Source organism: Urocitellus parryii, chromosome 2, assembly GCF_045843805.1.
Source record: "Urocitellus parryii isolate mUroPar1 chromosome 2, mUroPar1.hap1, whole genome shotgun sequence".
Classification (NCBI taxonomy): domain Eukaryota; kingdom Metazoa; phylum Chordata; class Mammalia; order Rodentia; family Sciuridae; genus Urocitellus; species Urocitellus parryii.
Window position 1 is genome coordinate 79,256,641 of NC_135532.1, and position 27,808 is coordinate 79,284,448.

General features: G+C 37.8%; 1 protein-coding gene across 4 annotated transcripts in view; it reads left to right on the plus strand.

The window, feature by feature from the left end:
• Positions 1 to 1,345: 1,345 nt before the first annotated feature.
• Parp4 (poly(ADP-ribose) polymerase family member 4) overlaps positions 1,346 to 27,808 on the plus strand; it is a 90,840-nt gene continuing 64,377 nt past the window's right edge. Inside the window, exons 1-12 of one of the 4 annotated variants that reach the window (XM_077795230.1) lie at positions 1,346 to 1,511; positions 1,626 to 2,173; positions 8,192 to 8,324; positions 10,983 to 11,184; positions 13,607 to 13,670; positions 15,215 to 15,290; positions 16,122 to 16,235; positions 18,519 to 18,674; positions 20,060 to 20,197; positions 21,655 to 21,828; positions 23,015 to 23,175; positions 27,229 to 27,366. In XM_077795230.1, the coding sequence (XP_077651356.1) occupies positions 2,112 to 2,173; positions 8,192 to 8,324; positions 10,983 to 11,184; positions 13,607 to 13,670; positions 15,215 to 15,290; positions 16,122 to 16,235; positions 18,519 to 18,674; positions 20,060 to 20,197; positions 21,655 to 21,828; positions 23,015 to 23,175; positions 27,229 to 27,366 (1,418 nt within the window). In that variant the 5' untranslated portion in view covers positions 1,346 to 1,511; positions 1,626 to 2,111. Of the gene's footprint in view, positions 2,174 to 8,191; positions 8,325 to 10,982; positions 11,185 to 13,606; positions 13,671 to 15,214; positions 15,291 to 16,121; positions 16,236 to 18,518; positions 18,675 to 20,059; positions 20,198 to 21,654; positions 21,829 to 23,014; positions 23,176 to 27,228; positions 27,367 to 27,808 lie in introns of all 4 variants that reach the window. The other 3 variants (XM_077795229.1, XM_077795231.1, XM_026394935.2) reach the window with 3 other exon arrangements.

Genomic DNA, 27,808 nt, shown 5'->3' on the forward strand with positions numbered 1-27,808 from the left:
GTGGTAATGCACCCTGGGTTCAATTCCCAGTACCAAAACAAACAAACTAAAATAAATAAATAAATAGGCCAGGGTTTTGGCTCAGTGGTAAAGTGCTTGCCTTGCATGTATGAAGCACTGGGTTCGATCCTCAGCACCACATAAAAATAAACAAATAAAATAAAAGTATTATGTCCATCTACAACTAAAAACATATTTAAAAATAAATAAATAAAAAGGCAAAAGCATGTGGGGTTAGCACAATGGGCCCATTTTATAGAATTATTCCCTTAACCTCATGTTCCTATCACATCTGTCCCCTATCAGTATCCTTTCGTTTCAAGGAAAAGAACTACCTTTATTATTTCCCATAGGGCACATCTACTAGCAATGAACTCCTTCAGCTTTTGTTTACCTAGGCATATCTTAATTTCTCATTTTTAGGGGATAGTTTGGTTTTTGCTAGTTTTTTTTTTCCTTTTTTTAATATCCAGGGAAGTTCTTTCTTTCTTTCTCTCTCCCTCTCTCTCTCTTTCTGTACTGGGGATTGAACCAAGGAGCACACTACCACTGAGCTACATCCCCAGCACTATTTTATTTTGAGACAAGAATCTCATTAACTCACTAAATTGTCCAAGCTGGCCTTTAATTTGCAGTCCTCCTGTCTCAGCCTCCCAGGTAGCTGGGATTATAGATGAGCACCACCATACCCAGCTAAACTTATTCTTACACAACTTTATACATGATGAAATTGGAACTCCAGGTAAAGTATTATCCACAACTCCTGGGTAATATTCAGTGAAGTCAGAGTTCAACTCCAATCCTTTCCACCCTATTCTTTATTCTCTCCCTCCCATTCTCATTTTATTCCACATCTTGGGAATCTGATTCTTTCACATTACTTCCTACTCACTGAATCTCAGAGTTATCTCCAGCATCCAACACCTACCTCTCTTGAGTGTCTCCAATTACTTTCAAGCCCTACTTTACAAGCATTCCTTCTCCTGTTTCCCTGATCCCAAACTTTCTTGAAACTAGCTTCCCTCTGCCCCGCTCCCGCCCCGCCCCCACCCCACCTTGTTTCTCAGTTAAATGACAGCACCATTCGTTCACCCTCTCCCAAACTTTAACTTTGGATATATCCTAATTGGCAAAGTCCCGCCTGAAAAATGAAACTGTAACAAAGTGCTGAACGCCTCGAAATGGAAACAGGGACCCAAACAGGGACCCTCTTTCCACGCAGCGGGACCTGATTCCCGGGGTTGCCTGGTGACTGTCCCCGCTAGGGGCGCTCTGTCGGCCAGGTGCAGGGCGGAAGTACTGGGGGTGCTCTCACTCGCCCCGCCCAGCCTGGCCGAGCCCTAAATCAGCGCCTGGAGCCCCAGGGTGCCGGGAATCCGGAAGCACCCGAAGTGGAGCTCCGGGGAAGCCAGAATTAGGCACCACAGCGAGCGGGAAGCCGCTGAGAAGAGGACCCGAGACCCAAGCGCCCAGAATCCCGGGCACCCGGAGCTGGGCGGGTCTTCTGACAGGTGGGTGGGCGCCGCCGGTCACCAGCGGAGAGTCCCCACGGGGATCCCCGAAATCCTAGTCCGGAGGTATCGCGTGCGCTTTCGCTGACCGGGTTGCACCACTGCCTTTTGCAGTTGCGAAGGGTTTGACTGTGTCAGGTCGGGGACCTGCGCTGTGCTGCCCAAGGCCTCTGGGACGTCGCAGAGTTGTCCAGCGGCCCTGCCCCGCGAGGCAGGTGACAGGACACAGCGGACCGAAGCGCTCACCGGGAGCCAGCGCCCGGACCTGGGTCTTCGGACTCCTCCAGTGCTGGGGTGGGGGAACATCACAGTAGGTCACAGTGTTTCTTGATTCCACTATGCCAAACGGCCCTTCTGGATTTCGGAAGAAACCTGTGCAAAAGCATGGTAGTTTGGTGAATCATCAAGAAATATAATCTGATCTTGTCATCGGGGTGCTGAGATAAAAATAGTGTGCGAGTTAAGGTCCAGCGTTGAAAACCTGCAATCAATAAAATTATTCCCTTGGGGAATGACAAATGATTCGTCCAAAGGGATAAAGTGAGTAAATCTCAGCTTCCTTTTCGATTCTGGACTGCTACATTACATTGCATATGTAGCATGGTATTAGGTATGATCAGGGAGAAAGTCACTCTGAATATGTGCGTGTTGCAGATTCTTTTGTGAGTATTGCAGATTCTTTTGTTACATTTGACTCCATCTTTTATTCAATAAACGTTTATCAGGTCCTGTGTGCTTAGAGCTGCTTACTCCATAAAGATTATGTGTGGAACTAAATAGTGCCTTTGCTTTTTAAAGGTTTAAGGGTTTAATAGTCTCCTTAGGGAAGTGCATTATTGGTGTCATTTGAGTCCAACTATGCAAATAGTGGCAGGCTTTTCTTATAATTCTGGGCTTTAATTGTTGTGTGAGTTTTTTGATAAGTAAGCATTTATGCCTGCTGCAAATCAAATATGCATTCTAGGCACATTAAAGATAAATATAGTATTGGCCCTCCTAGAGAAATTGACATTAAAAGTGGAGAACAGGGAATGATTGTGGTGTGTTGTGTGATTAAAACTGGGAGGGGGCGCTACTAGGAGGCCCAAAATAGGCAGCCACTCAGAGGAGAAGGGTTACCAGAAGACTTTCTAGATTGGGAGAACCCTGATGCCTTCTCAGAGAAGGAAATGCTAGTGGTAAAGACTAAATCTGTGTGGCTGTAAGTCCTTTGCTCCCTGCTGGGCCAAAGGTTTATGGATAGCCAGGAATTTGTGAAAGAGAGTGCTGAGACTGAGCTGAGTGGAGCACAGACTTGGAAGGACCTGTGCACATTTGCCTGTGAGGATAATCAGCAACTTATCCCTATCTGTCAAATCTCATATGCACATAAGCAGCACTGGTGAGAACATGAATGATTGTGTTTAGAGAAAGCTTTGAAATAAGGAAGAGGCTGGTGGCACATGTCTTAGGAAATTGTTAAACCAGAAGAGGCCAGATAGAAGTCAAACCCTTCCTTGAGATTTCACTAAACTAGAAGGTTGGTTTCTCTGTTCCTGCTCAGCCTCAGGTGCTAAGCACAGGGCAGATACTTGCCAGAAATGTTAGAATTTGGATTTGCAAAAATGTGAATGTACTTAATGCCACTAAACTATACACCTAAAAATGTCTAAGACAGGGCTGGGGTGGTGGCTTATTGGTAGAGAGCTTGCCAAGTATGTGTGAGACATTTGAGTTCGATTCTCAGCACCGCATATAAATAAATAAAATAAAGATCCACTGACAACTAAAAACAATTTTAAAAATGAATAAGACATAAATTTATGTTAGGTATATTATACCACAGTTTTTTAAAAGATTGAAAAATGTTTATATTTTTGAATCAGTAATTCCATTTCTGGCCATCTATTCTAAGGAAACGGGTAACCCAAAATGTATGTATGAACATTTCCCTTAAAGTATATTTATAATAGTGAATAACTTTATTTTATTTATTTTATAGTACTAGGGATTTAAAGCATGGGTGCTCTACCACTGAGCTATATCTCCAGCCCTTTTTATTTTTAAATTTTGAGACAGGATCTCACTAAATTGCCCAGGCTGGCCTCAAACTCACAATCCTCCTACCTTAGCCTCCCAGATCTCTGAGATTACAGGAATGCGCCACCATACCTGGCCAATATCGAACAATTTTAAATAACCAAGTATCAGATGACTTGGAAAAGAATGAAATAAACACAGATCTTATGTAGTCACTACAAATACATTCAAATAATATTTAGTGACATGAAAATTTCTCATTAGAAGTTAAATAGTGGGCTGGGATGTAACTCAGTGGGTAGAGTGCTTGCTTAGAAAGTGTGAGGCCCTGGATTTGATTCCCAGTACCACACACACACACATACACACACACACAAAAATTAAATAAGAGAAACTGGATATAAAATTTAAGTTGTGCATCATCACTACAATGATGTTTGGAACATTTCCTTCACTTTGGGGGCTTTTAAAATTTTCTTTATATTAACTTTTAATATAAATAAAATAATTTGAAACTCTTTTATTCAATAGTTCTACTTATTCTAAGATGATCATCAAAGATACAAAGTTTTAGACATAAAAATGTTCATCACAACTGTGTGTAGTTTTTGTTTTTTACCCCAGGTACTGGGGATTGAACCCAGGGGTAATGCCACTAAACTATACACCTCTGAGCTGCATTACCAGAACTTTTTATTTATTTATTTATTTATTTAAATATTTATTTTTCAGTTGTAGTTGGACATAATAGCTTTATATATTTTTATGTGGTGCTGAGGATCGAATGCAGGGCCTTGCATGTGCTAAGCGAGTAGTCTACTACCACTGAGCCACAGCGCCAGCCCCAGAACTTTTTATTTTTTATTTTGAGACAGTCTCGCAAAATTGCCAAGACTGAACTGGAATTGTGATCCTTTTGCCTCAGGCTCCAGAGTAACAGGGGAATACCGGATCATGCCACTGGGTTTAGCTCATCATAACTTCTTATGATAACAAAAAGTGGAAAAGAAATAGTTTATTTATGGTACATATCTAAGATGTGTGAGAACTGGGTTCAATTCTCAGCACTGCATATATATAAATAAAATAAAGGTCCATTGACAACTAAATAAGTTTTTTTAAAAATTGTTTTCTAAGAATGCTTAATGACAAAATACTCAAGATGTTGTCTGATAGTATGATTAGCATTTTGTATTTGCTATAATTTTAATTTTCATAATATTATAGTCCTTAGACTATAATATTATAATATATGTAGCTGATGGAAGAAGTTTGTGGGGAAGGGAATAAAGGCTAGTATCAAGCAGCTTCAGAGGACAGCACAGTCACTTGCCAAGAGGGGACAGGGAGGCCCAAGTTGGGGACCTGATGCATCTGGGATGTGAGTGAGCCATAGAGGTGTGTCCAGGAAGCATAACATTGCATCCTCAATCTGGAGCCTCTGGGATTGAATGTCACTGCCCATCACCTATAGGGCAAAGGGACTAGGTAGGGTAGAGACTGGTCTGAGGATGCTGGATGTGCAGATATGCAGCTACAGGCAGAGATAAGGAAAAATCAACATCTCTGAAGTAACTAGACTTCACTCTGTGCTTAGCTCTAAGGGTCTTCAGAGCTATGTCCTCAGGTACCCCAAGATGACTGGTGACAGACAGCTGTGGGGAGCAGAGCATCCAGACCATTCATATCGATTCTGCCCAGTCTCTGTAGCAGCATTCAGTCAGGAATTGCCTTTACAAAGGGTGGCTTACTTTTTTTGTTTATCAGTACGGGGAATTGAACCTAGGGCCTCACATAGCAAGTGTTCTACACTGAGTTACATCCTCAGCTCTAGGGGCAGCTCAGCATCTCACTATTTATTTGTTTATTATTAAATACACATTTCAATTAAAAATGTGGTGTGTGTGTGTGTGTGTGTGTGTGTGTGTGTGTGTTTTGCTGGGAATATAGCCCAGAGTCTGATGTACTCCATCACTGAGCTACACCCTCAGTCCTACTTATTTTTCTTAGAAGTAATTCTTTTTTATATTGTGAGTGAAAGGACACTTGCAGAGTCCACGCAAAGTCCAAAGACCACACCACACACCAGAATCCTACACAAGAGATTTATTGTCGTTAACAGGAGGCACACCAATAAGGCTGTCCCTCTGAGGAGAGCAGCAGCCTGTCGGCACTCACAAAGCAGCTTTATAGCTCACAAGAGGAATCTCATAAGCTGCTGAGGAGTTAAGCTGGGGTGGGGTTGATAGCAGGCATGTGTTCTTATGGGAAGTTAAGCAGCTTTACTTCAGAATTGAAACTTTGGAACCTCTAGATAAAATGGCTCCTGACCTAAAATGGTGAATCTGATGCCAACAGTGAGCAAGTATGGCACAGTGAAAGAATTAAAATAACCTCAAATGCATACTAATATTTATTTATGTATATATACACATATATTCCATTTATTTAAATAGAATAAACAACTGTATATTTTTTATTCGCAATTGTTCAATTTTTTCTGCAGAATAGCTTAATAGAAACCCACATAACTGGGCTGGGGATATAGCTCAGTTGGTAGAGTGCTTGCCTTGCATGCAGAAGGCCCTGGGTTCTCTACCCTACCTAGTCCCTTTGCCCTATAGGTGATGGGCAGTGTCATTCAATCCCAGAGGCTCCAGATTGAGGATGTAATGTTACTGCTTCCTGGACACACCTTAGTACCACCAAAAAAAAAAAAAAAAAAAAAAAAAGAAACCCATATAACTAATAAAAGTTTCTTTGAATTCATAGAGTAATTATCTGCAAAAACCCATGGTTTTACTATTACATAATGTTAATTTTTTTAAACATTTATTTTTTTAGTTGTAGGTAGACACAATACCTTTATTTTATTTTTATGTGGTGCTGAGGATCTAACCCAGTGCCTCAGGCATGTTAGGTGAGTCCTTTTCCTCTAAGCCACAACTCCAACCCCCAAATGTTAATTTTTTAATTGAGAAATAAAGGCTTCTAGACTGGGGATGTAGTTCAGTATTCGAGTGTGTTTTAGTCAGTTTGTTTCATTGCAGTGACCAAAAAATCTGACAAGAACAATTTAGAGGGCTAGGATTCTGTGCTCAAAGGTAGAGCTATTTCTTGCCTCGCATATGTAAGGCACTGAGTTTGATCCTCAGCACCATATTTAAAAAAAATAAAATAAAAAGAACAGTTCTAGAAGAGGAAAAAGTTCCGGAGGTCTCAGTCAATAGATGGCCAACTCCATTTCTCTATGACCAAGGTGAGGCAGAACGTCATGAAAGAAAGGTGTGGAAGAGGAAAGCAGTTCAGGACCTGACAATCAGGAAGAAAAGAGAACTAAATTTGGCTCATCAAGGACAAAGGCATGCCCCAAGTGACCTACCTCCTCCAGCCACAGCCTACCTGCCTAGAGTTACCACCCAGTTAATTCATTCAAGTGGATTATTGCACTGGTTAGGTTAAGGCTTTCATAAACCAATCATGTTACCTATAAACTTTCTGGCATTGTCTCACACATGAGCCTTTGGAGGATACCTCATATCTAAACCATAACAAAATGTTTTATGCATAATGCCCTAGGTGCAATCCCCAGTACTGCAAAAAGAAAAAAGGTAAGGGGAGGAGGGAAAGAGTGGGAGAGAGGGGGATTACTGTGTTCTGAGCCACATTCCTGATGTGCAACTGAAATCTCATTTTTTAAATTGAGATGCATATTATGTACCTGTACAAATATTATTTGTACATAATGTTAGCCATAAAAGCTAGGAATAATTCTTTTTCTTTTTCTTTTCTTTTTTTTTTTTTTTTTGGGTACTGGGATTGAATCTAAGGATACTATTACCACTGAGCTATGTTCCCATATGTTATTTTACCTTTTTTTTTTTTTTTTAATGCTGAGGTTTGAACCTGGGGCCTTGCACATGCTAGGCAAGCACTCTACCACATCTCTAGCCCAATTTTTATACTTTTGGGACAGGGTCTCTCTAAGTTGCCAAGGGTCTTATTAAGTTACTGAGACTGGCCCCAAACTTCTGAATCCCCCAGTCTCAAACTTCCCAGGTTGCTGGAATTATAGGCATGCATCATCATGCCTGGCACAAAGCTAAAAATGATTCTAAAACCAACCCATATACTGCAAACTAAGATAGTTATGTTAGCCAGTTTTCTGTCATTGTGACAAATATCTGAGATAAATCAATTTGAAGGAAAGGTTTGTGGTTTCAGAGGCTTCAATTCATAGTTGCTTGGCCTGGGGTGGCACAATACATTATGACTAGAGCATGTGACAAAGAAGGCCTATTCATTTTATGGCAAAGGGAGGGAGTGTCCCAATATCTCCTTCAAAAGCAAAGGCACTTCTCTAATAACCTTTCTTCCGTTGGTCCAATCTTCTAAAGATTCCACCATTTCCCAAGAGCAACTCCAGGATGGTGACCAAGTCTTTAAAGGATCATGTCCCCCATGATCCTTTGGGGGACCATTAAGATCCAAACCATAATAATAATGTTCAGTTTTTGTATTTATAACTTGATTGCAGTGTCTTTTAAAAAATGTCTAGTTTTCTCTCAGTTTACATATAGAATGATTCCAAATGCATTTTCAGTTATATTCACTAAAAAGAGATTCCTTAAAATATATGTCTTGAAACTTTTTTCTTTCAGGATGACTGTGGGAATCTTTGTAAATTGTACCTTCTGTTTGAAAGTCAAATACTTACCTCATCAGCAGAAGAAAAAGCTACAAACTGACATTAAGGAAAATGGTGGAAAATTTTCCTTGTTGTTAAATCCTCAGGTATTTCCAGATTACTGTATGATTAACATGATACCTTTAGGGAACATGGGTCATGGTTACGAAGAGTAAGCAAAGAAGATTGGCAGCAGGAGAACGTACAGAGAAGGCAGAAGAAATTGTAGTATCACCCACTGGGAGTTGGGCCAGGAGGATCAAATGAGGCCAGATGGTCCAGCCTTTTCTTCTCCATGCTCTGGGAGCTACAAAACAATCCCACATGCCCTGTAAATCTGATATTATTGGAGCACAACCTAAGACATAAATAGAAAGAATTTCATACTACCCAGATCTATTCTTGAAGGAAAAAGTCATAGTGCACAGCATTTGCAAAACACACACCACAGTCACTTATCAGTAAGAAGTAGGGCAACACAAGGGTGACAATATAAGAGTGGTTCCTGATGGCAGAAAGAAAACTTACATTATAAACTGATCCTTTTGGTGTTGTTTGTTTTAGGGCTGAAGGAAACTATTTCTGTCTCTGCCTCTCTCTCTCTCTCTCTCTCTCTCTCTCTGTCTCTCTCTCAGAGGGTATTGGGAATTGAACCAGGAATGCTTTATCATTGAGCTACATCCCCAGACCTTTTATTTTGAGACAGGGTATCACTAAGTTGCTTACGCTGGCCTAGAATTTGTCATCCCCTTGCCTCATCCTCCCGATTTGCTGGGGTTATAGGCAGGCACCACCATGCCCAACTAACTTTTGTTTTTGAAATGAAATTTAGGCCCAAAATTTAGTTGCAGAATTTTATATCTGGAAAATTTTTTAAATAACTAAGGTTAACCTCTTTGTTAACCACGTCAAAAGTAAGAAGTAAAATCAAAGTCTAGGGCTGGGGTTATAGCTCAATGGTACAGCACTTGCCTAGCATATGGGAGGCACTGGGGTCGATCCTCAGCACCTCACAAAAATAAATAAATAAAATAAAGCTATTGTGTCCATCCACAACTAATATATATACATATATATGTATATATTTTTATCCATATATGTATATTTATACACACATATGTATATATACATATGTGTGTATATTATATATATAATTTTTTATGTATAAAACACACACCACAGTCACTTATCAGTAAGAAGTAGGAGGGCAACGCTATATATATAAAATTTTAAAAATCAGTCTGAAGGGGTTAGGTCTCAGGCCTGACTGCCCCTGTCATTTGCTCCCCTATTAATGAGTGGATAGAGCTGACCCAACCTGTCTTTCCCTGGATACATCCCTGGTATTGGCCACATTGAACCTCTATCTGTTCTGGGAAGCAAGCTCAACTCCAACAGAATACCACAGATGGAATGTCCCCATTTACCTCCAGTTTATACAGAATTGTGTCTGTTTCCCTCATTTACCTGCCTCACCATTTCTGTGGGTAACTGTATAATACAGACCTAATTTGTCTTCTGGGTATGGAACTGCCAAATGGTTTATACTTTTTAGAAACTCAAATACTATGCATGAAGCATTTTATAATTTTTTTTGCCAACCTATATAAATTTGTAATGTGCATGCCAATTTATAATAAAGGAAGAGACAACCCTTTGTATAATGATGAGGAATGAACTCTAAAATAAATTTGTCACATGGAAAAGCAAGCACAACAGACGGGATAGCATACTGTTATCTGTGCACTTACATGTGTGTTGTCTATACATAGAATTGCTCTGGAAAGATAGATGAGAGACAAGTTATAATAGGTATCTCTGAGGAAAGAAAGTTATATATTATTAGTATTTTTTAGATATGCTGCAATGTGCATATACTATTGAAAATTAAATAAAATTATCAATTAACAAAATAAATAAATGACAAATATCTTTTGAATCTCCCTTTCCATTCCTAAGGAAATAATTAAACAAATGCACAAAGAGGTATACATGAGGTTGTTCATCTCAGCATTATATACAATAATGAAAATTTGAAAGCAACCTCTAGTGCTGGTTAATCAATTATGGCACATCTATATCCATACTCTTTAATAACTTTTGGTTTTTGGAGTGGGGAATGTAGTTTGGTTGTAGAGTGCTTGCCTAGGTCCTGTGTTTGATCCTCAAAATCACACACACACACACACACACACACACACACACACACGCCTGCTGACTGTTTTTTAAATTTTTTTTTAGTTGTAGATGGACACAGTATCTTTTTTTAAAATATATATTTATTTTTTAGTTATAGGTGGACATGGTGTCTTTATTTTACTCTACGTGGTGCTGAGGATTGAACCCAGTGCCTCACGCATGCTAGCTCTGAGCCACAATCCCAGCCACACAATATCTTTTTTTTTTTTAAAGAGAGAGAGAGAGAGAGAGAGAGAATTTTTTAATATTCATTTTTTAGTTTTCGGCGGACACCACATCTTTATTTTATTTTTATGTGGTGCTGAGGATCGAACCCAGGGCCTCACGTGTGTGAGGCAAGCACTTCTACCACTGAGCTACAACCCAGCCCTAAAAACCTGCTGATTTTTGAAACATTTTTATGTAACTATAAATTATATTATTTGCAAAATTTTTCAAGTTCTGAGGAAAAATATTACAGACGTCATTAAAACAAGATTTTTGTAAGGGTGAAAATTGCAGAGACAAAAATGTACATAAATTTTGTTTTTACTAATATATAATGGATTGACTCTTTTTTTCTTTAGTGCACACATATAATCTTAGATAATGCTGATGTTCTTAGTCAGTATCAACTGAATGCCATCCGAAAGAACCATGTCCATATTACAAGCCCAGATTTTATATGGGACTCAATCAAAGAAAGGAGACTCTTGGATGTGAAAAATTATGATCCTAATAAGTCATGTGACATCAAACCACCTCCTGAGGAAAAGGCAAGCAGTTCTGGTAAGTATTTCATAGTAAGCATTTAATATTTTATATTAATATATTTAATTAATTATTAATATATTAATAAATTATATTTAATATTTTTAGATGCTATTGTAGGTCTTTGGTTTCTCAAAGAGATAGACAAAGGGGCTGGGGATTTAGCTCAATTAGTAGAGTGCTTTTCTTGAACACACAAGGCCATGGGTTCAATCCCCAGGACCACACACACACACACACACAAAAAAAAAAAAAAAAAAAAAAAAAACCAAACCCAGCAAAGAGAGAGAGAATTATCCAGAGAAACTGTAAAAACAATTAGGCTTCTTATTACCTCAGAAAACAGTAGTGGAAGATGAAAGACTAATTTAGCAAGATAAATAGATTTCTCAGTATCCAGTCTAGTTTGTTCAGATTCAAAATGACTGCATAATTACTGATAATCTCAGAAAACTTGCAGTGTAATTTTAACTGAGAAGGGGAAAAGCCTTTTTGTTAAAAAGTTATCACCACACCTTAATGACTGGAAATTTTACTACGAGCATAATGCTAAAGAACTTTCTTACAAAAGATGATCTCCCCAAAGGAAACATATCTCATTTGTAAAACTAGATTTTATTTTGTAGTCTGGCCAAGAAGAAAGCTTTTGAATATAGAGAAATGCACATCTCATGAGTTACATCAAAAAATCAAGCAGTTCTGCTAAGAATGGTAGCCAGTGCCTGTAATTGCAGCTCCTCAGTGTGCTAAAGCAGGAGGATCACTTAAACCCAGAGACAAGCCTGGAAAGCATAGCAAGATTCTGTCTCAAAAACAAACCAGCCAGGTGAGGTGGCACAAGCCTGTATTCCTAGCATCTTGAGGCTGAGGCAAGGAGAATTGAAAGTTCAAGGTCAGCCAAGGCAATTTAGCAAACCCTGTCTCAAAATCAAGAATAAAAAAAGGGTGGTATAGCTCAGTGGTAGTGCATTCCTGGGTTCAATTCCCAGTATTGCAAACAAAACAAATAAAACAAAACAAATAAACAAAACCTCAAATCAGTTCTGATAAATGTTAATTTACAATAAACACACGAGCCAGGCATACTCCTGTCATCCCAGTGGCTCACAAATTCAAAGCTAGCCTCAGCAATTTAGCAGGCCCTGAGCAACTTAGCAAGAACCTGTCTCAAAACAAAAAGTAACAAAGGGCTGGGGATGTAGCTCAGTGGTTAAGCATCCCTGGATTCAATCCCCACTACCTAAAAAACAAAAAACAAAAAAAGAAAACAGATATATATTAGATATCACAATAAATGTTTTGGGCATTGAGGGTGTAGCTCAGTGGTAGAGTGTGTGCCTAACTTACATAAGACTGTGGGTTTAATCGCAGCAAAAAAACAAAACAAAATAATTTTGGCAGGGAAAAACCTCTTTAGACAAGCATTTTGTCCAGAAATGCGGCTACACTCACCAGTCTTTCTATTGTCTCAGAAAATGATAGCTAAAACAGAAATAGGGTAGGAAACTCCTTTTACAGTAAAAACATATCGTTCAATACACATAATTATCTGTTTAGATTCAGAGTTACAATAAATACACTAATGGATGATCTTTTTCATTCTTTTTCTTTTTTGAGACAGGGTCTTGCTGTGTGATCCTGGCTAACCTTGAACTCAGGGCTCAAGTGATCCTCACCCTCAGCCTCCTGAGTGGTTGAGACTACAGGAATGCATCACCATTCCTGACTGGGATTGGGAGTAGAGCTCAGTGGTAGAGCACTTACTTAGCATTCCTGAGGCCCTGTGTTCAATTCCTGGCAATGGGAAAAAAATGTTATTCCTATTTATCATAGTTCTAAAGATAATGTTATGATTCCTCTATAAGAAAAATAAGAAGCAAAAATTCACATGAAGACCTTGAATTTCCCTATTCTAAACTAATACATTCCCAACCCCTTCATTTGTGCCATTATGACACTGGAAATCATTTTGATCTTGAAGTATATTAGAAATATATTTTGGGGGGCTCTCAGCAGTAGAGTGCTCATCTAGCACATGAGAGGTGCTGGGTTAATCCTCAGCACCACATAAAAATAAATAAATAGAAGTATTGTGTCTAACTACAACTAAAAAAATATTTTAAAAAAAGAAATATATTTCTTAACTATGCTTTCCGGGATCCTCAGAAAAGTGCTATGTGAAAATTGCATGACTATCATTGAGTTTCAATAATATAAATCATATTAGACCTCGTATACCCACTATGTTTTCAGTATTTTACATGTTTCCCTTTTCCCCACTTGTATAGTTATAACTATATATATTTAAGGACAACCAAAAAATAGAATTTCATAGCAAATATGCCCCATATTTAAGAATCTTAACAGTGTCAGCAGTTAGGTTAATAGTTGATTACAATAAACCTTTGAGTAGTAAACAAGTGTTTTGTTTTAATTCTAGAAGTGAAAACAGATGATCTATCCCTGGACAATTCCTTGGAGAAGAAAGATGTGGAAGACACTGAGTAAACCAAATATTTTGTAAACTTCAAACATAGTATTGAAATACTACTTGTAGCCTTCTGTATTATTTTATATTCCTTATCTAACTCCTTAATAAGTTCATATTTGACTTTTTACTTCAACTTATATAGTGATAATTATTTTTATCTTCTCAGTATTATATAATATTGGATATAAGTATTAAGTTTACTGATTTAAAAAAAAAAGTCCTCAACTGGTAGTTAGATTAGCACAGCCTATTCAATATGTTACCTTTCTGAATAGCCTTTAGAATAAAAAATGGAAATAACAATGACCTTATTTAAGTGGAATATGTAGCTTCTTAAAGCATACTCAAAATAGCAGTGTTAATTAGCCATCACCTTTGGTCAGATCGTATGTATTAATAATAGTGTTAAAAGAGAACAAAATTTAAAATTAAAAGTATAGATGATAAGAATTTATTTTCTCATCCTTTATTTTAAAGAGGAGTTGACAGTGGTCCTGAGAGGAAAGATTCCATTGCTGAGGGTTAGAATGCCAACCAAATACAGTGGCTCATCTCCAGACTAGTCTTTTCTTCTCTACTTCTGGAGCATACCCCTGCCTTCCAGTAAGGGTGCATGCATTTCTCAACATTAGAGCTCAAGAATCACACAGATGAAACCTGTCATCCCAACAATTCAGGAGACTGGGGCAAGATCATAAGTTCTAGGCAATTTAGTAAGATCTTGTCCAAAATAGACCTTAAAAAGGTCTAGGGGTGTAGCTCAGTGGTAGAGCACCCTCAGGTTCAATTCTGAGCATCAGGGGGAAAATTGTGCAGAGAAAGATGAAAATGCTAATTACGCCAATTTGATTATTACACCTTGTATACAAGTCTTGAATTATCACATAGTATCCCTAAAAATGCACCATTCCCTTTCTTCTTCTCCCCCTCCTCCTCCTCATCGTCCTCTTCCTCCTCCTCTTTTTTTTTTTTTTTTAACTGAAGATTGCACTCAGGTCGCTTTACCACAACTTCAGTCCCTTTTTTTTTTTTTTTTTTATTTTGAGACAGTTTCACTAAGTTGCTTTAGGGCCTTTCTAAGTTGCTGAGGCTGGCTTTGAACTTGTGATCCTCCTGCCTAAGTCTCTTGAGTACGATTCCCTTTCATTGATCCACTGGTCTTCTATTTATTTATTGTTTTTTAAATTGGTGCATTACAAGTACACATAAAAGTAGAATTCATTGTGATGTATTCATATATTCATGTGATATAAATTGGCCAATTTCATTCTGCAGTCATTCCTCTTACCCATTCCTCCTCACTTCTTCTCTGTCCCCTTCCTCTACCCCACTGTTCTCCTTTTCATTTTCATGATATTATCCTCCCACCTTTTTCTTCCCTTTTTTTCTTTTTAGCTTCCTATGATATTTTAACAATTTCTAGAATACCAATTTATAGAATACCAAAGAGCGCATTAGAGATTTGTATTTCATATAGAATTAGGACATTTATTTTAAATTTTTGTTTAACCTAAAAATCCATTTTAATGTTAAAATTCTAATTTTTACAAATTTCAGGTTTTATGAAGAAAATGATGAAATTCCTTATTTTTCTCAAGATTTTGAAGTTGCAAAATATAACACATTAGAAAAAGTAAGAGTCTGATTTCTATTTAGAAAAAAGAAATTGCTTATCTTCTGAGTGACTTTGCTATTCAGTTATTTTCTCATTGCTTTGAAAATTTTTTCATACCTCTGGGTACCACATATTCCCAAATATGTGAGTTGTTTTTTTTACCCGTCCAAAAAAAAAAAAAGAATGTTTAAAAATTTTAGTGTTGTATTATAAAAGTAATGCATGCTCATACTACAGATTTTAAGAATATAAAATATTAATAATGGCCTTAAAAATAAAAGTCCTCCTTTATGTCATTAATACTTTCAAAGGCTAGATTGATACCAGGTATTTATGCCATATTGAATTGCTGTTCCTTTTATATTTAAAAGAAAAAAAATTGACAAAATCACACAAATGAATATGTTACCTTTCTGAATAGCCTTTAGAATAAAAAATGGAAATAACAATGACCTTATTTAAGTGGAATATGTGGTATTAATTTGAAGGCAAGTATTACTTTCAATATTTGCCTTCAAATTAATACTACATCTGGTTTTTTTTTAGATATCTTAGTAAAATATAAATTGAAAGTAACATTCCCCCCTGTGGTAAGGAAAATATGAAGAGTGGTGTAGTATAAACATATGTAGAAAAAAATAGAAGAGGAAATAATATTAATAGTGATTTTATCTCTATAGTTAGATTTCAGATGATTTTTATTTTTTTCTTGATTCTTTTCTGTACTTTTATAAATTACATCTCTAAATGAGCATGTATTATATCATAATTTTAATCAACATTTTCATATGTGGTGTGTGGCTGCTTGTTTCTCTAGGGCAGTTTCTGAAAGTGTGCCCTGTTTTCCAGGTAGGAGTGGATGGAGGCCAAGAAACAGCTGTGGTGGAGCTGCAGTGCACCCTGGAGCCTGGAGATTGTCCTTTTCTGGTATCTGCACATTTCCTCCTGGCTGATGGTGTGCAGGTAAAATTCTTTATGTTGATTCCTGTTACTAACTAGTTTCCTTGAAACTCATTAAGAAACCAGCCAACTGCTAAACTTTTTCTGCTTAAAAAGAGCTTCTTTTCAGAAGAGATTTTCCAGCTTGCCTGTATTGATAAAAGCATTTAGATAAACATTTCCCAAAATTCTGTTAAATTCCATCACTATAAAAAAATACCTGAGGGCTGGGGATGTGGCTCAAGCGGTAGCGCGCTCGCCTGGTATGCGTGCGACCCGGGTTCGATCCTCAGCACCACATACCAACAAAGATGTTGTGTCCGCCGAGAACTAAAAAATAAAAATATTAAAAATTCTTAAAAAAAAAAAAAAAAAAAAAAAAAAAAAAAAAAATACCTGAGAAAATTAACTTATGAAAAGGTTGGGATGTAGCTCAGTGATAGAGTGCTGGCCTAGTATCATAAAGCCCTGAGTTCAATCCCAAACACTGTGAGCTCTCTCTCTCTCTCTCTCTCTCTCTCTCTCACACACACACACACACACACACACACACACACACACACAGTTATTTTGGCTCATAGTTCTGGAGATTCCAGTCCATAATATATGGACCCTGTTGCTTTGGGCCTGTGGTGAGGCAGCACATCTTGGCAGGAGAGTGTGGCAGAGCACAAATGTTCGCCTTATGACCGAGAAGCAATAAAGGAAAGGAAGAGACCAGGGTTCTACAATCTCTTTTCAAGAACTCCTCCCTCAGTTACCTAAGGACCTCCTATTAGGCTCCATCCTATTAACCTCCCACTACTCTGAGGACCAAACCTTTACACATGGGCTTTTGAAGGACATTCAAGATCCAAACTGTAGCATCTACCTTTTTAAATGGAGTGATTTGAACACACTTCTTTTTTGCAAGTTTCAGAGGTGTCCTGCAGCCACCTATCTGGGAAGATAGCTTACCAGTGTCATGAGTAGTGTGACTTCCCTCTGGGGTTGCACACCCCCAGTCAGACTTGCCCAACACCTATGATGACACCAGGACTCCCATTTGAGGCAAACTCTTCTGTGTTCTCTGGGGTTAATGTTAGGATAACGCGTCACAACAGGGCAGGGATCTCTCTTCTTTTTTGGGGGGTGGTATCGGGGATTGAACTCAGGGACACTCAGCCACTGAACTACATCCCCAGCCATATTATGTATTTTATTTAGAGACAGGGTTTCACTGAGTTGTTTAGCCCCTTGCTTTTGCTGAGGCTGTCTTTGAACTCTCGATTCTCCTACCTCAGTCTCCTGAGCCACTGGGATTAGTGTGTGTCACTGTGCCCGGCAAGGGGCAGGGGTTTCTAAGAAAAGCAGAAAAATGCCATGTCTATAGGCAGTTAAGAATGAGGGCAGAATCTGTGCCATTCCAAAGGATCCCTTGTTCTGAGCCTTTAACATTTGTTTATACAACTTAATAGCTTCTCTGATTTTTTCCTTGCTGCAAACTATCATTTCATTTTCACTATGTTTCTTTCACTAACAAGATTCCTTCATGAGGTATTTTTTTCTTTCCTTCTCCCAATTTATATTTCTCATTTTTAAAAAGCTGGAAAGCCACACTTGAAGGTTCATTGGAATAGTAAGTATGTAAAACAAGAGTCTATAGACTTTGAATGAGTGCTTAATTAAAAGAATCCAATGGGTCCCTTCTCTTTGTTGTGCCTGCTCAGGCTTTTTTCTCCCTTACCTCCAGGTTTTAGGCTGTTTGGTGAAAAACAAAAGATAAGATTTAAGTAATTCTTTCAGAAAAAGAGTTTTTAAATTCCTTAATGGCAGGGACATAAATTAAAAAAAAAAAAGATGGTGTGTTAATGGAATATTATTCAGCATTGAAAGAGAATAAAATCATGGCATTTTCAGGTAAATAGATGGAGTTGGAGACTATAATGCTAAGTGAAGTAAGCCAAAACCAAAAAAACAAATGCCGAATGTTTTCTCTGATATAAGGATGTTGATTCATGAGGGGGTTGGGGGTTGGGATTAGACAGACACTAGATAGGACAAAGGAGTGGGAGGAGAAGGGAGGGGGTATGGGGGTAGGAAAGATGGTGGAATGAGATGGACATCATTACCCTAAGTACATGTATGAAGACATGAATGGTGTGACTCTACTTTGTGTACAACCAGAGATATGAAACATTGTGCTCTATATGTGTAATATGAATTGTAATGTGTTCTGTCATATACAACAAGTTAGAATTAAAAAATTAATAAAAAGATGGGTGTGTTAATAAGTTACTGTACCTTTGCTATCTACTTAATTCACAGACTAGAAGACACTATAAAGACACTATTAAGAAAACCTCTGCAGAGGCAAGTGAATATTATGAAAATTACATCGAAGAGCTAAAGAATCAAGGATTTCTGCTTAGAGAACATTTTACACCTGAAGCAACTCAATTAGCATCTGAAAAACTGCAAGCAGTAAGACTGAATGATACTTTTTTTTAATGTTATTGATTGGATCATGTATGCAGAAAATGAGGGGATTACACCCAGGATTTTGTGCATGCTAGCCAAGCACTTTATCACTGAGCTATATCCTCAGCCTGATTTAATATTTTTAACATGAAATATTTTCTTTATTGTGAATAAACTGGCAGGAGCAAAGATGAAGGATGAAGATTTAAGAAAAGGAATGGTCAGTTCACAGAAAGGCACAAAATCTGATGGGCGGGGCTGGGGATGTGGCTCAAGCGGAAATGCTCTCGCCTGGCATGCGTGGGGCGCTGGGTTCAATCCTCAGCACCACATAAAAATAAAATAAAGATGTTATGTCCACCGAAAACTGAAAACTAAATATTAAAAAATCTCTCTCTCTCTCTCTCTCTCTCTCTCTTTCTCTCTCAAAAATAAGCTGATGGGAAAATGAGTTCCAGGACAAGCCATGAGATGATTGCTTGCTTCATACTTATTTCAACAATGAACCCTCATGGCTTTTAAAAGATTTATTTCTAGTCTAAACTATGAGTCAAGGACCCTTAAACCTGACTACATATGGGATATTTGTTTGTTTGCTTGTTTTGTGATACTGGGAATTGAACCTAGAGGTGCTCTACTGCTGAGCTACATCCTCAGTCCCCCAATTTCTCTTTTCTTTTTTGAGACAAGGTCTTGCTAAGTTGCTGGCCTCAAACTTGTGGTCCTCTTGATTCAGCCTCCCAAGTTACTTAGTATTGCATGCCACTGACAGACCCAAAGCTTATAGTATAAAGGGAAAGATACAAGGAAAAATAAAATGAGAAGAAAGAGATGGGGATGAGGACAGACTCACAGAAGAACATATGGAGGAGATGGAGAGAGGGGACTTGGAGTATAAGCATTACCCGGTGTCTTTGTCTGTTATCACAAAAAACCTGAGATTGGGTACTTTATAGATAAAGAGGTGTATTTGGCTTACAATTCTGGTGGCCAGAAGGTTCAAACAGCGTGACATCAGCATCCTGGCAAGGGACCCCTTGGTTACATCACAGCTTGGTAGAAAAGTAGAAAGGGAAACAAGATGCCTTCCCCTGAGAAAATTAAAAATCTCTACTTGCCCTTGAATACAATCACCTCCCACCAGGCCCCACCTCCTAAAATTTCCACCACCTCAACACTGTAACTGGGGACTAGGTTTTTAGCACATCAGCTTTCAGGGAAACATACTCAAACCATAACATCTGGCTGAGTATGCTGAATTATTTCTTCTAACACCTTTGTCAGCTTTTGTTAGTTTTTTGCCTTTTGTCTTGTTTTGGGGTCCAGGAATTGAACTCTGGTGTTCTCAATCCCTGAGCCCCATTCCCTTTGTTATTTTGTTGTTGCAGTTGCTTTTGGAGGAGGTTATTAGTTCAAGCACCCTGAGCCAGGAGGTGAGTGATTTGGTGGAGATGATTTGGGCAGAAGCTCTGGGCCATCTGGAACACACACTTCTCAAGCCAGTGAACAGGATTAGCCTCAATGATGTAAGTAAAGTATGTTTTTGAAACAGAACATGATGAACCGGCTTTCTGGTTTCTTAGTTTAAATGATCACCCTCAAATTTTGTGCTAATGGCATGCGCAGGGCTCTGGGTTCGATCCTCAGCACCACATAAAAATAAAATAAAGATGTGTCTGCCAAGAGCTAAAAAATAAATATTGAAAAGTTCTCTCTCTCTCTTTGAATAAAGTCTGTCTTTAAAAACAAATTTGTGTGCTGATTAGATTGTTCTGGAATTCATTCCTGGTTGTTCTTTCTTCATATTCTGAGGAAAGGGAACGCTAAGAGAAGCACTAAGCTTCCCAGGAAACTAGACATCCCTGTCTGTACAGTTTCAGGCTATTGGTGCTGGCTAATTAGGGAGCCTGATCCTTTGGGCCCAGAGATTTATAGCAGGCTGAGGCACATGGAAAGTCTTGGCCTCCAGTTAGATGCCTCAACCCCCACCTTTTGACTGTCTTAGGAAAAGCAGGCATGCTCCCAAAACAAACAGAAAATGTGAATATCTTCTTGATTATATGTAATTGAAATTCAAAGAACAATGAAATAAGATATCCCCAATGGTGCAACTTGTGTAACTGTGTTCTTATATGAAAATAATACAGATATTCCCATGTGGAATTAAACTAATTTATTTTAGAGAGAAAAGGGTTTCCTGGGATAAAGTTGATAATGCCCTTGTATAATTAGGAATGTGATCTGGTGGGTTTTGTTCCTGGTTTGATGCTGACATCTTTCAACATTTCTCATATGAAAAGCAAGTCTCCCACAGTTGTATTAGTATTCCTATCTATATGTACATATGTGAATACATGTGCATATAGATGTAGAAATACAAGACTCTGGTTCTTTCTTCTAGTTAGGCTGAGTCAAGTTTTGGAAGAGTCCCCATAACATCATTGTCACAACTGAGTTACACATTGAGATTAGCATTTGTTTTATGGTGACAGAGTTAGCTTTCCATCACCTCAGTGAAATATCTGAGATAATTGACTTATAAAGAGAAAAATGTTTCTTTTGGCTATTTCAGTCCATGATTGATTGTCCCTTCATTTTGGATTTATGGTGAGGTAGCACATCATGTCAGGAATTCCTATCAAAACAAAGCCACTTACCTCATATCCAGGATGCAAAAAAGAACATGGAAGATGCTGGGGTCATACAATCCCTTTCAAAGGCATTTCCCTAATAACTTAAACACTTCCCACTAAGCCCCCATCTCTTTAAGGTTCCACCATCTCTCAATAACACCTCCTAGGAACAAAGCTTTAACACCTGGGCCTTTGAGGGACATTTAAGATCCAAATTAACAGCAGCTGTCCAGTAGAAAACTGATAGTTGTAATGGGTTCAAGTATTATTTTAGATATTTTTTATGTTCCCTCACTTCTATGAGTATCAAGATTTAATTTTAATAAGTATATATTACTTTCTATTTATAGGTGAGCAAGGCAGAGGGTATCCTCCTTCTAGTAAAGACAGCACTGAAAAATGGAGAAACAGCAGAACAATTGCAAAAGATGATGACTGAGTTCTACAGATTAATACCTCACAAACATCCAGTCACTGAAGAAGTTAACCTGAGACTACTAACTAAGAAAGAGGATCTCTGTCAGGTAAACCTCTGAAATAAACTATTTAAAATATATTGGGGAAAAAAATAAAATAAAATGTGCTAGGGGAACTTCTTTAAAAATCTGATGATTAAGCCGGGGGTGGTGGCTCACACCTGTAATCCCAGTGGCTGGGAAGCCGGAGGCAGGAGGCACTAAGCAACTCAGTGGTAGAAATTTGTCAGCTCCATTATGATCTTCTGGGACTACTATTAAGTGGTCCATCATTGAATGAAACATCATTATGTATGACTACACAGCACTTGCATTTGGAACACAAAATGAATTTTTAAAGCAGCATTGGACTTGAAGTCTAATGATCTGGGATTCCCTTTAATGACTGTCACCTTCTTGCTGTGGGATCCTTTTCTTTTCTGGTGGTACTGGGGATTGAACCTTGCGGCACTCTACCTCTGAGCTACACCCCCATCCCTTTTATTTTTATTTTGAGAGAAGGCCTTGCTAAATTGCCCAGGATGGTCTTTTTAAAAAAAAAAAAAATTTAGTTAGTTAGTTATTGGCGGACACAACATCTTTGTTTGTATGTGGTGCTGAGGATCGAACCCGGGCCGCACACATGCCAGGCGAGCGTGCTACCGCTTGAGCCACATCCCCAGCCCCCAGGATGGTCTTAAACTCATGATTCTCCTACCTAAGCATCCTAAACTGGGATTGCAGGCATACACCACCACACCCAGCTTCCCTTTGAGATCTCTAATAACTGATTTAACTTCTCAGAGCCTCACTTTCCTCATCTATACAATGAGGACAACTACCTCAGTGCTGTAATGAGGATGAAATTTTTAATGTATCTACAAACAACTTATTAACAATGATGTTTATTAATGTATATTTACATTTTATTATCAATAAGGCAATTTTATTAATTTTCATTTTATTTTATTTATTTTTGAGATGGGGTCTTGCTGTGTTGCTCAGGCTTACCTTGAACTCCTTCTTGGCTCAAGTGATCTTCCTTCCTCAGCATTCCTAGTAGCTGGGATTATAGATGTGCACCACCATAACTGACTTTTATTAACTGTAATACACTACTAACAGCGAATATTAATGAAAAGCTTTGGGGAAAAAATTGATTTTCCCCAATCTTTTTGACAAAGTGTTGATGTAATATAAATATTAACTTTGATATCTGGTGATTCTTATATCTGTGTGTCATTTCTGCCTATAGCTAATAAGAGACATGGTTAATATCTGTGAAACTCATTTGTCCAAACCCAACCCACCTTGTCTTGCCAAATACCGAGCTCTGAGATGTAAAATTGAATATGTTGAACCAAATACTGAAGAATTTTCCTGGGTTAGAAAAGAGATATTACAGAATAATCACAGGTAAGCATGAAGGACTATCTTTGGATTTTTGTGTATGTACGTGTGGTCCTGGGAATCCAATCCAGAGCCTTGCTCATGGCAGGCAAGTGCTGCATCATTGAGCTACACACCCAGTTGTATTTTGCTATTTGGGGATCTTTTTATGATGTAATACTCTTTGAGAGTCTGTTAATGAGCTGATCAGGATAACTACCTAGAGGATTTAATCCTCAGTAACAAGACAGCTATGGTGTGATGATAGATTACTTTCTTCTGTATTTATTTATGTTTTTTACATAAATATTTATTTAATTCACAAAAAAACTTCTGGTTTCTTTTTTCTTCTTTCTTTCTTCTCTTTTTAAATATGAGTACAGATTCACAGGAAGTTGTGAAAATAATATAGAGACTTCTGAGTCCCTCACCCAGTTTTCCCTATGGTTGCATCTTATATAATTATAGTACAATGTCAAAACCAGGAAATTAATATTGGTACAATATGTATAAATAAATACTCATAATTTTTTAAAAATTATTTAATTTGTTATACATGATGGCAGAATACAATTCATTTCATATTACACATATAAAGCACAACTTTTCAAGTCACTGATTGTACACAAAGTATTTTCACACCATTCATGTCTTCATACCTGTACTTAGGGTAATGATGTCTAACTCATTCCACCATCATTCCTACCCACTTGGTCCCTCCTTTTCCCCCCTCCCCTTTGCCCTATCTAAAGTTCCTCCCATTCCTCCCAGGCTTTCCCCCATTGTCATTATTATTAAGCATCCTCATATCAAAGAAAACATTTGGCCTTTGGTTTTTTGGGATTGGCTTACTTCACTGAGCATTATATTCTCCAGCTCCATCCATTTACCTGCAAATGCCGTGATTTTATTCTCTTTTAATGCTGAGTAATGTTCCAGTGTGTGTGTGTGTGTGTGTGTGTGTGTGTGTGTGTGTGTATGTATCAAAGTTTCCCTATCCATTCGTCTACTGAAGGGCATCTAGGTTGGTTCCACAGTTTAGCTATTGTGAATTGTGTTGATTTTTCTGTATTTATAATAGGGCCTAGGAGAGTATCCCATGCTTGTAAATGCTTCCTACTATTCCACTCTGATTTCAATGTTACTTCATCTTCTTGGGGATTAAATTAAAAATTTTAGGGGCTAGGGATATAGTTCAGTGATAAGCACCTGTCTAGCATGTGTGAAGCCCTGAGTTCAGTCCCCAGCACCACAAAAAATAAAATAAAATAAACACACATCTAAAGGTGTTTAAGTCTGTTCTTTGAAAAGGATTAACAGAAAAAATCCATTTAAATTGAGATTTAAACATATAGGAATATGGCTATGCCAGCTTCTAACATGACCATTACAGTTGAAAACCTAGTAAACATCAAGAATCATAGAATTCCTAAATATTACTTCCATTTACATCCTCCTGGACTGTGCATGCCCATAGTCTCAAGCTGATATGCATTCTATAATAACAATAAACATGATGGGTCAGCTGCTCAGATAAGCCTTCAGTGAATGTTGCAACCTCTGAGAATACTATTGGTTGAGAATATGGGCCCAACGTCATGGTCCAGAAACTCATTTAGTTGATTGTTCTAGAGGAAGGGACTGACTCTTCTTGACCTGGTCCTTCTTTCCCCTTGCAGCATTTATGATATCTCAGATCTCATAATCATAAGCCAGTTTTACCCCCTATCAGCCATGCACACCCCTTGGATCCAATGGTGGTGTGATGTAGCTATATGTACCAGCTTACAAGAACCACTGTCAAATTAAAAATTTGAAATTTTTGAATTGTTTGTTATTGTTGTTAATCCATTAGTAGTTTAAAATTGACCATGGTGAGAGGATTTGCACCATGGAAATCAGCAAATGCTACAAATTGGGATTCCACAGGGATTTTGTTGTAATTGTTTTGAGAGCTAATTTTCTACCACCCTATAGAACCGGTCCTGGCCACTCCTCCATTGTGGACTTCTTCATATTGATTTTCTCTAATAATTTCCTTTGCTAAAAGATTAGAAACCATGTAAAACTATGAAGAAAGTTAAAAATCACCAAAAACCTCATCATCCAGAGATAATTCAGGGATAATATAACTATCAACATTTTGGTATAGAACATTTTGTAGATTGAATTAGTTTTTCTTCTTTTCACCTAGTGATGCTGATAAGTCAACTCTCTGATATTAATGTCCTGATTGATGACATTTGCTGAGTTCTGTGGTATACATAGCCAATGTCCAGGTAACAATGTCAATGAACAAGAAGCTGGGACAAAGTGTAAAGTCTTGTACCCTTCCATAGCCCACGCCACAATTCCCCATCAGTACCCCCAGTCTCTTTCTGTGCCTCCCCATCTTAGTTGCCTACTGTGTTAGTCAGCTTTTCATCACAGTTTATTTTGAGCTCACAGTTTCAGAGGTTTCAGTCCATGGTTGCCAACTCCATTGCTTTGGGTCCAAGATAAGGCAGAGCATTATGACGGAAAAGCATAGCAGAAGAAAGCAGCTCAGAAAATGATGACAAGGAAGCAGAAACAGAGAACATGCAAGGCACCAAGGAAATATAAACTTCAAAGGCATGCCCCCAGTGACATTCTTCCTCTGTCATGCCCTGTCTGCCTACTTTATCACCCAGTTAGTCCATCAAATTATTAATCCATTAAATGAATTAATTCACTGATTAGTTTACAACTCTTATTATCTAATCATTATACCTCTCAACATTCCTATATTGACTCAGGATGTTTGGGGGACACCTCATATCCAAACCATAACACACACTAGGATCCATTGCAGACTCACCTTGTCCCTCATTTCCATATCACCACATTCTCTCCATTCTGTCTCCAAAGTGTCTTTTATCCATTAGCTTGTTTTCATTTACTCTGTACCATCTTTGGTCTAGATCACATTATACTATCCACTCTGTTGCCACACCCTTCCAGATGTTATTTCCCACTTTTTTTTTTTTTTGTACCAGGGATTGAACACTTAATCACTGAGCCAACATCTCCAGCCCTTTATTTATTTATTTATTTTATTTTGAGACAGAGTCTTGCTAAATTGCTTAGGATCTCACTAAGTTGCTGAGGCTGACTTTGAACTTGCAATCCTCCTGCCTCAGCCTCCCACATCTCTAATATTACAGGTGTGCAGCACCACACCTGTCTTCTATTCTTTTCCACTCTTAAACCATCCACCCATTTTCCTATAACAACGCAGTTAGATCTTAAAATACACATTGTATTATGCCATATTCCAATAAATGTCATCTCCAATGGGTAACTTTTCTAATTATTCTTTCTCTAAATCTGGTTGCTTTCTTTAGTCACTTGTTAAATAAGGTATTTGGTAACACTTAATCTTTGTCTCTCTAATTAAAATGTAAACTCTATGAAGCCAGAGACCATATTATCTTATTTTCAATACCTGGAAGAATATTATTCTTTCTTTTAGGCATTGGAAATAATATTCATCACAGATTATGTTTATTAAATGAGTGAATGTTTTCATAGAAAACAGATTACATGGGTTCATTCATTCATGTATTCATATACATATACACCTATGTATATGTACATGAGTGAAACTATATATACTGTATATTGTTTAATTGACAAAATTTGGGATCATACTGTCATAAAGTTTCGTGATCTTTTAGATTTTCTACTTTATTATAGGGACATTTTTCCAGCTGCTACACGTCCTTGTTGCTGGTAGTTTTGGGAACTTTCCCAGGACCCAGTCATTTCTTTTTCTGGCTAGAATCTGTCATGGCTCAATAAACCCTTTTATTCTGGAAGAAAAATATGTATTTTTATGTAAACTTTGCAACATATTGTTATCTATTTTCTAAGAATGTGATTTTATAATGGCTGCATAGTATTTCCAAAATATGTTGTGTTGTGATTCATTAAATCAGTTCCCTGACAATGGATATTTGAGTTGTTTCAGGATTTCTTCAGTTAATAATGATTTTTTGTGTGTTTTGCTTTTTTTTTTACAATTGTGTAATCTCAAGGTTTTTCTTTTAATTCTTACAGTAAAAGTTCAGTAGATATCTTGCAGATATTTAGAGTTGGCAGAGTGAATGAAGCCACAGAATTTTTGAGCAAACTTGGCAACGTGAGGTCCTTGTTGCATGGATCTTCTGTACAAAACATTGTAGGAATCTTGTCCAGGTAAGGCTACACCATCTTTATTTTTTGAAAATTTCAGACTGACAAATGTGAAGTGTTTTACTTCCTTTCCTACTTTTTTCTAGCTATATGAGTCTTTGATTCCCAGCACCAATAAAATAAATAAACTATGTGGATCTTTAAAGTTAAAAGCACGGCCAGGTGTGGTGGTACACTCCTGTAATCCTAGAGGCTTGGAGGCAGAGGCAGGAAGATCGCAAGTTCAAAGCCAGTCTCAGCAAGTTAGTGAGGTGCTAAGTAACTCTGAGACCCTGTCTCTAATAAAATACAAAATAGGATTAGGGATGTGGCTCAGTGGTCAAGTGCCCCTGAGTTCAATCCCTGGCACCCAAATAAGTAAGTAAATAAATAAATAAAATTCATTGAATCAGTTTCCTGACAATGGATATTTGAGTTGTTTCAGGATTTCTTCAGTTAATAATGA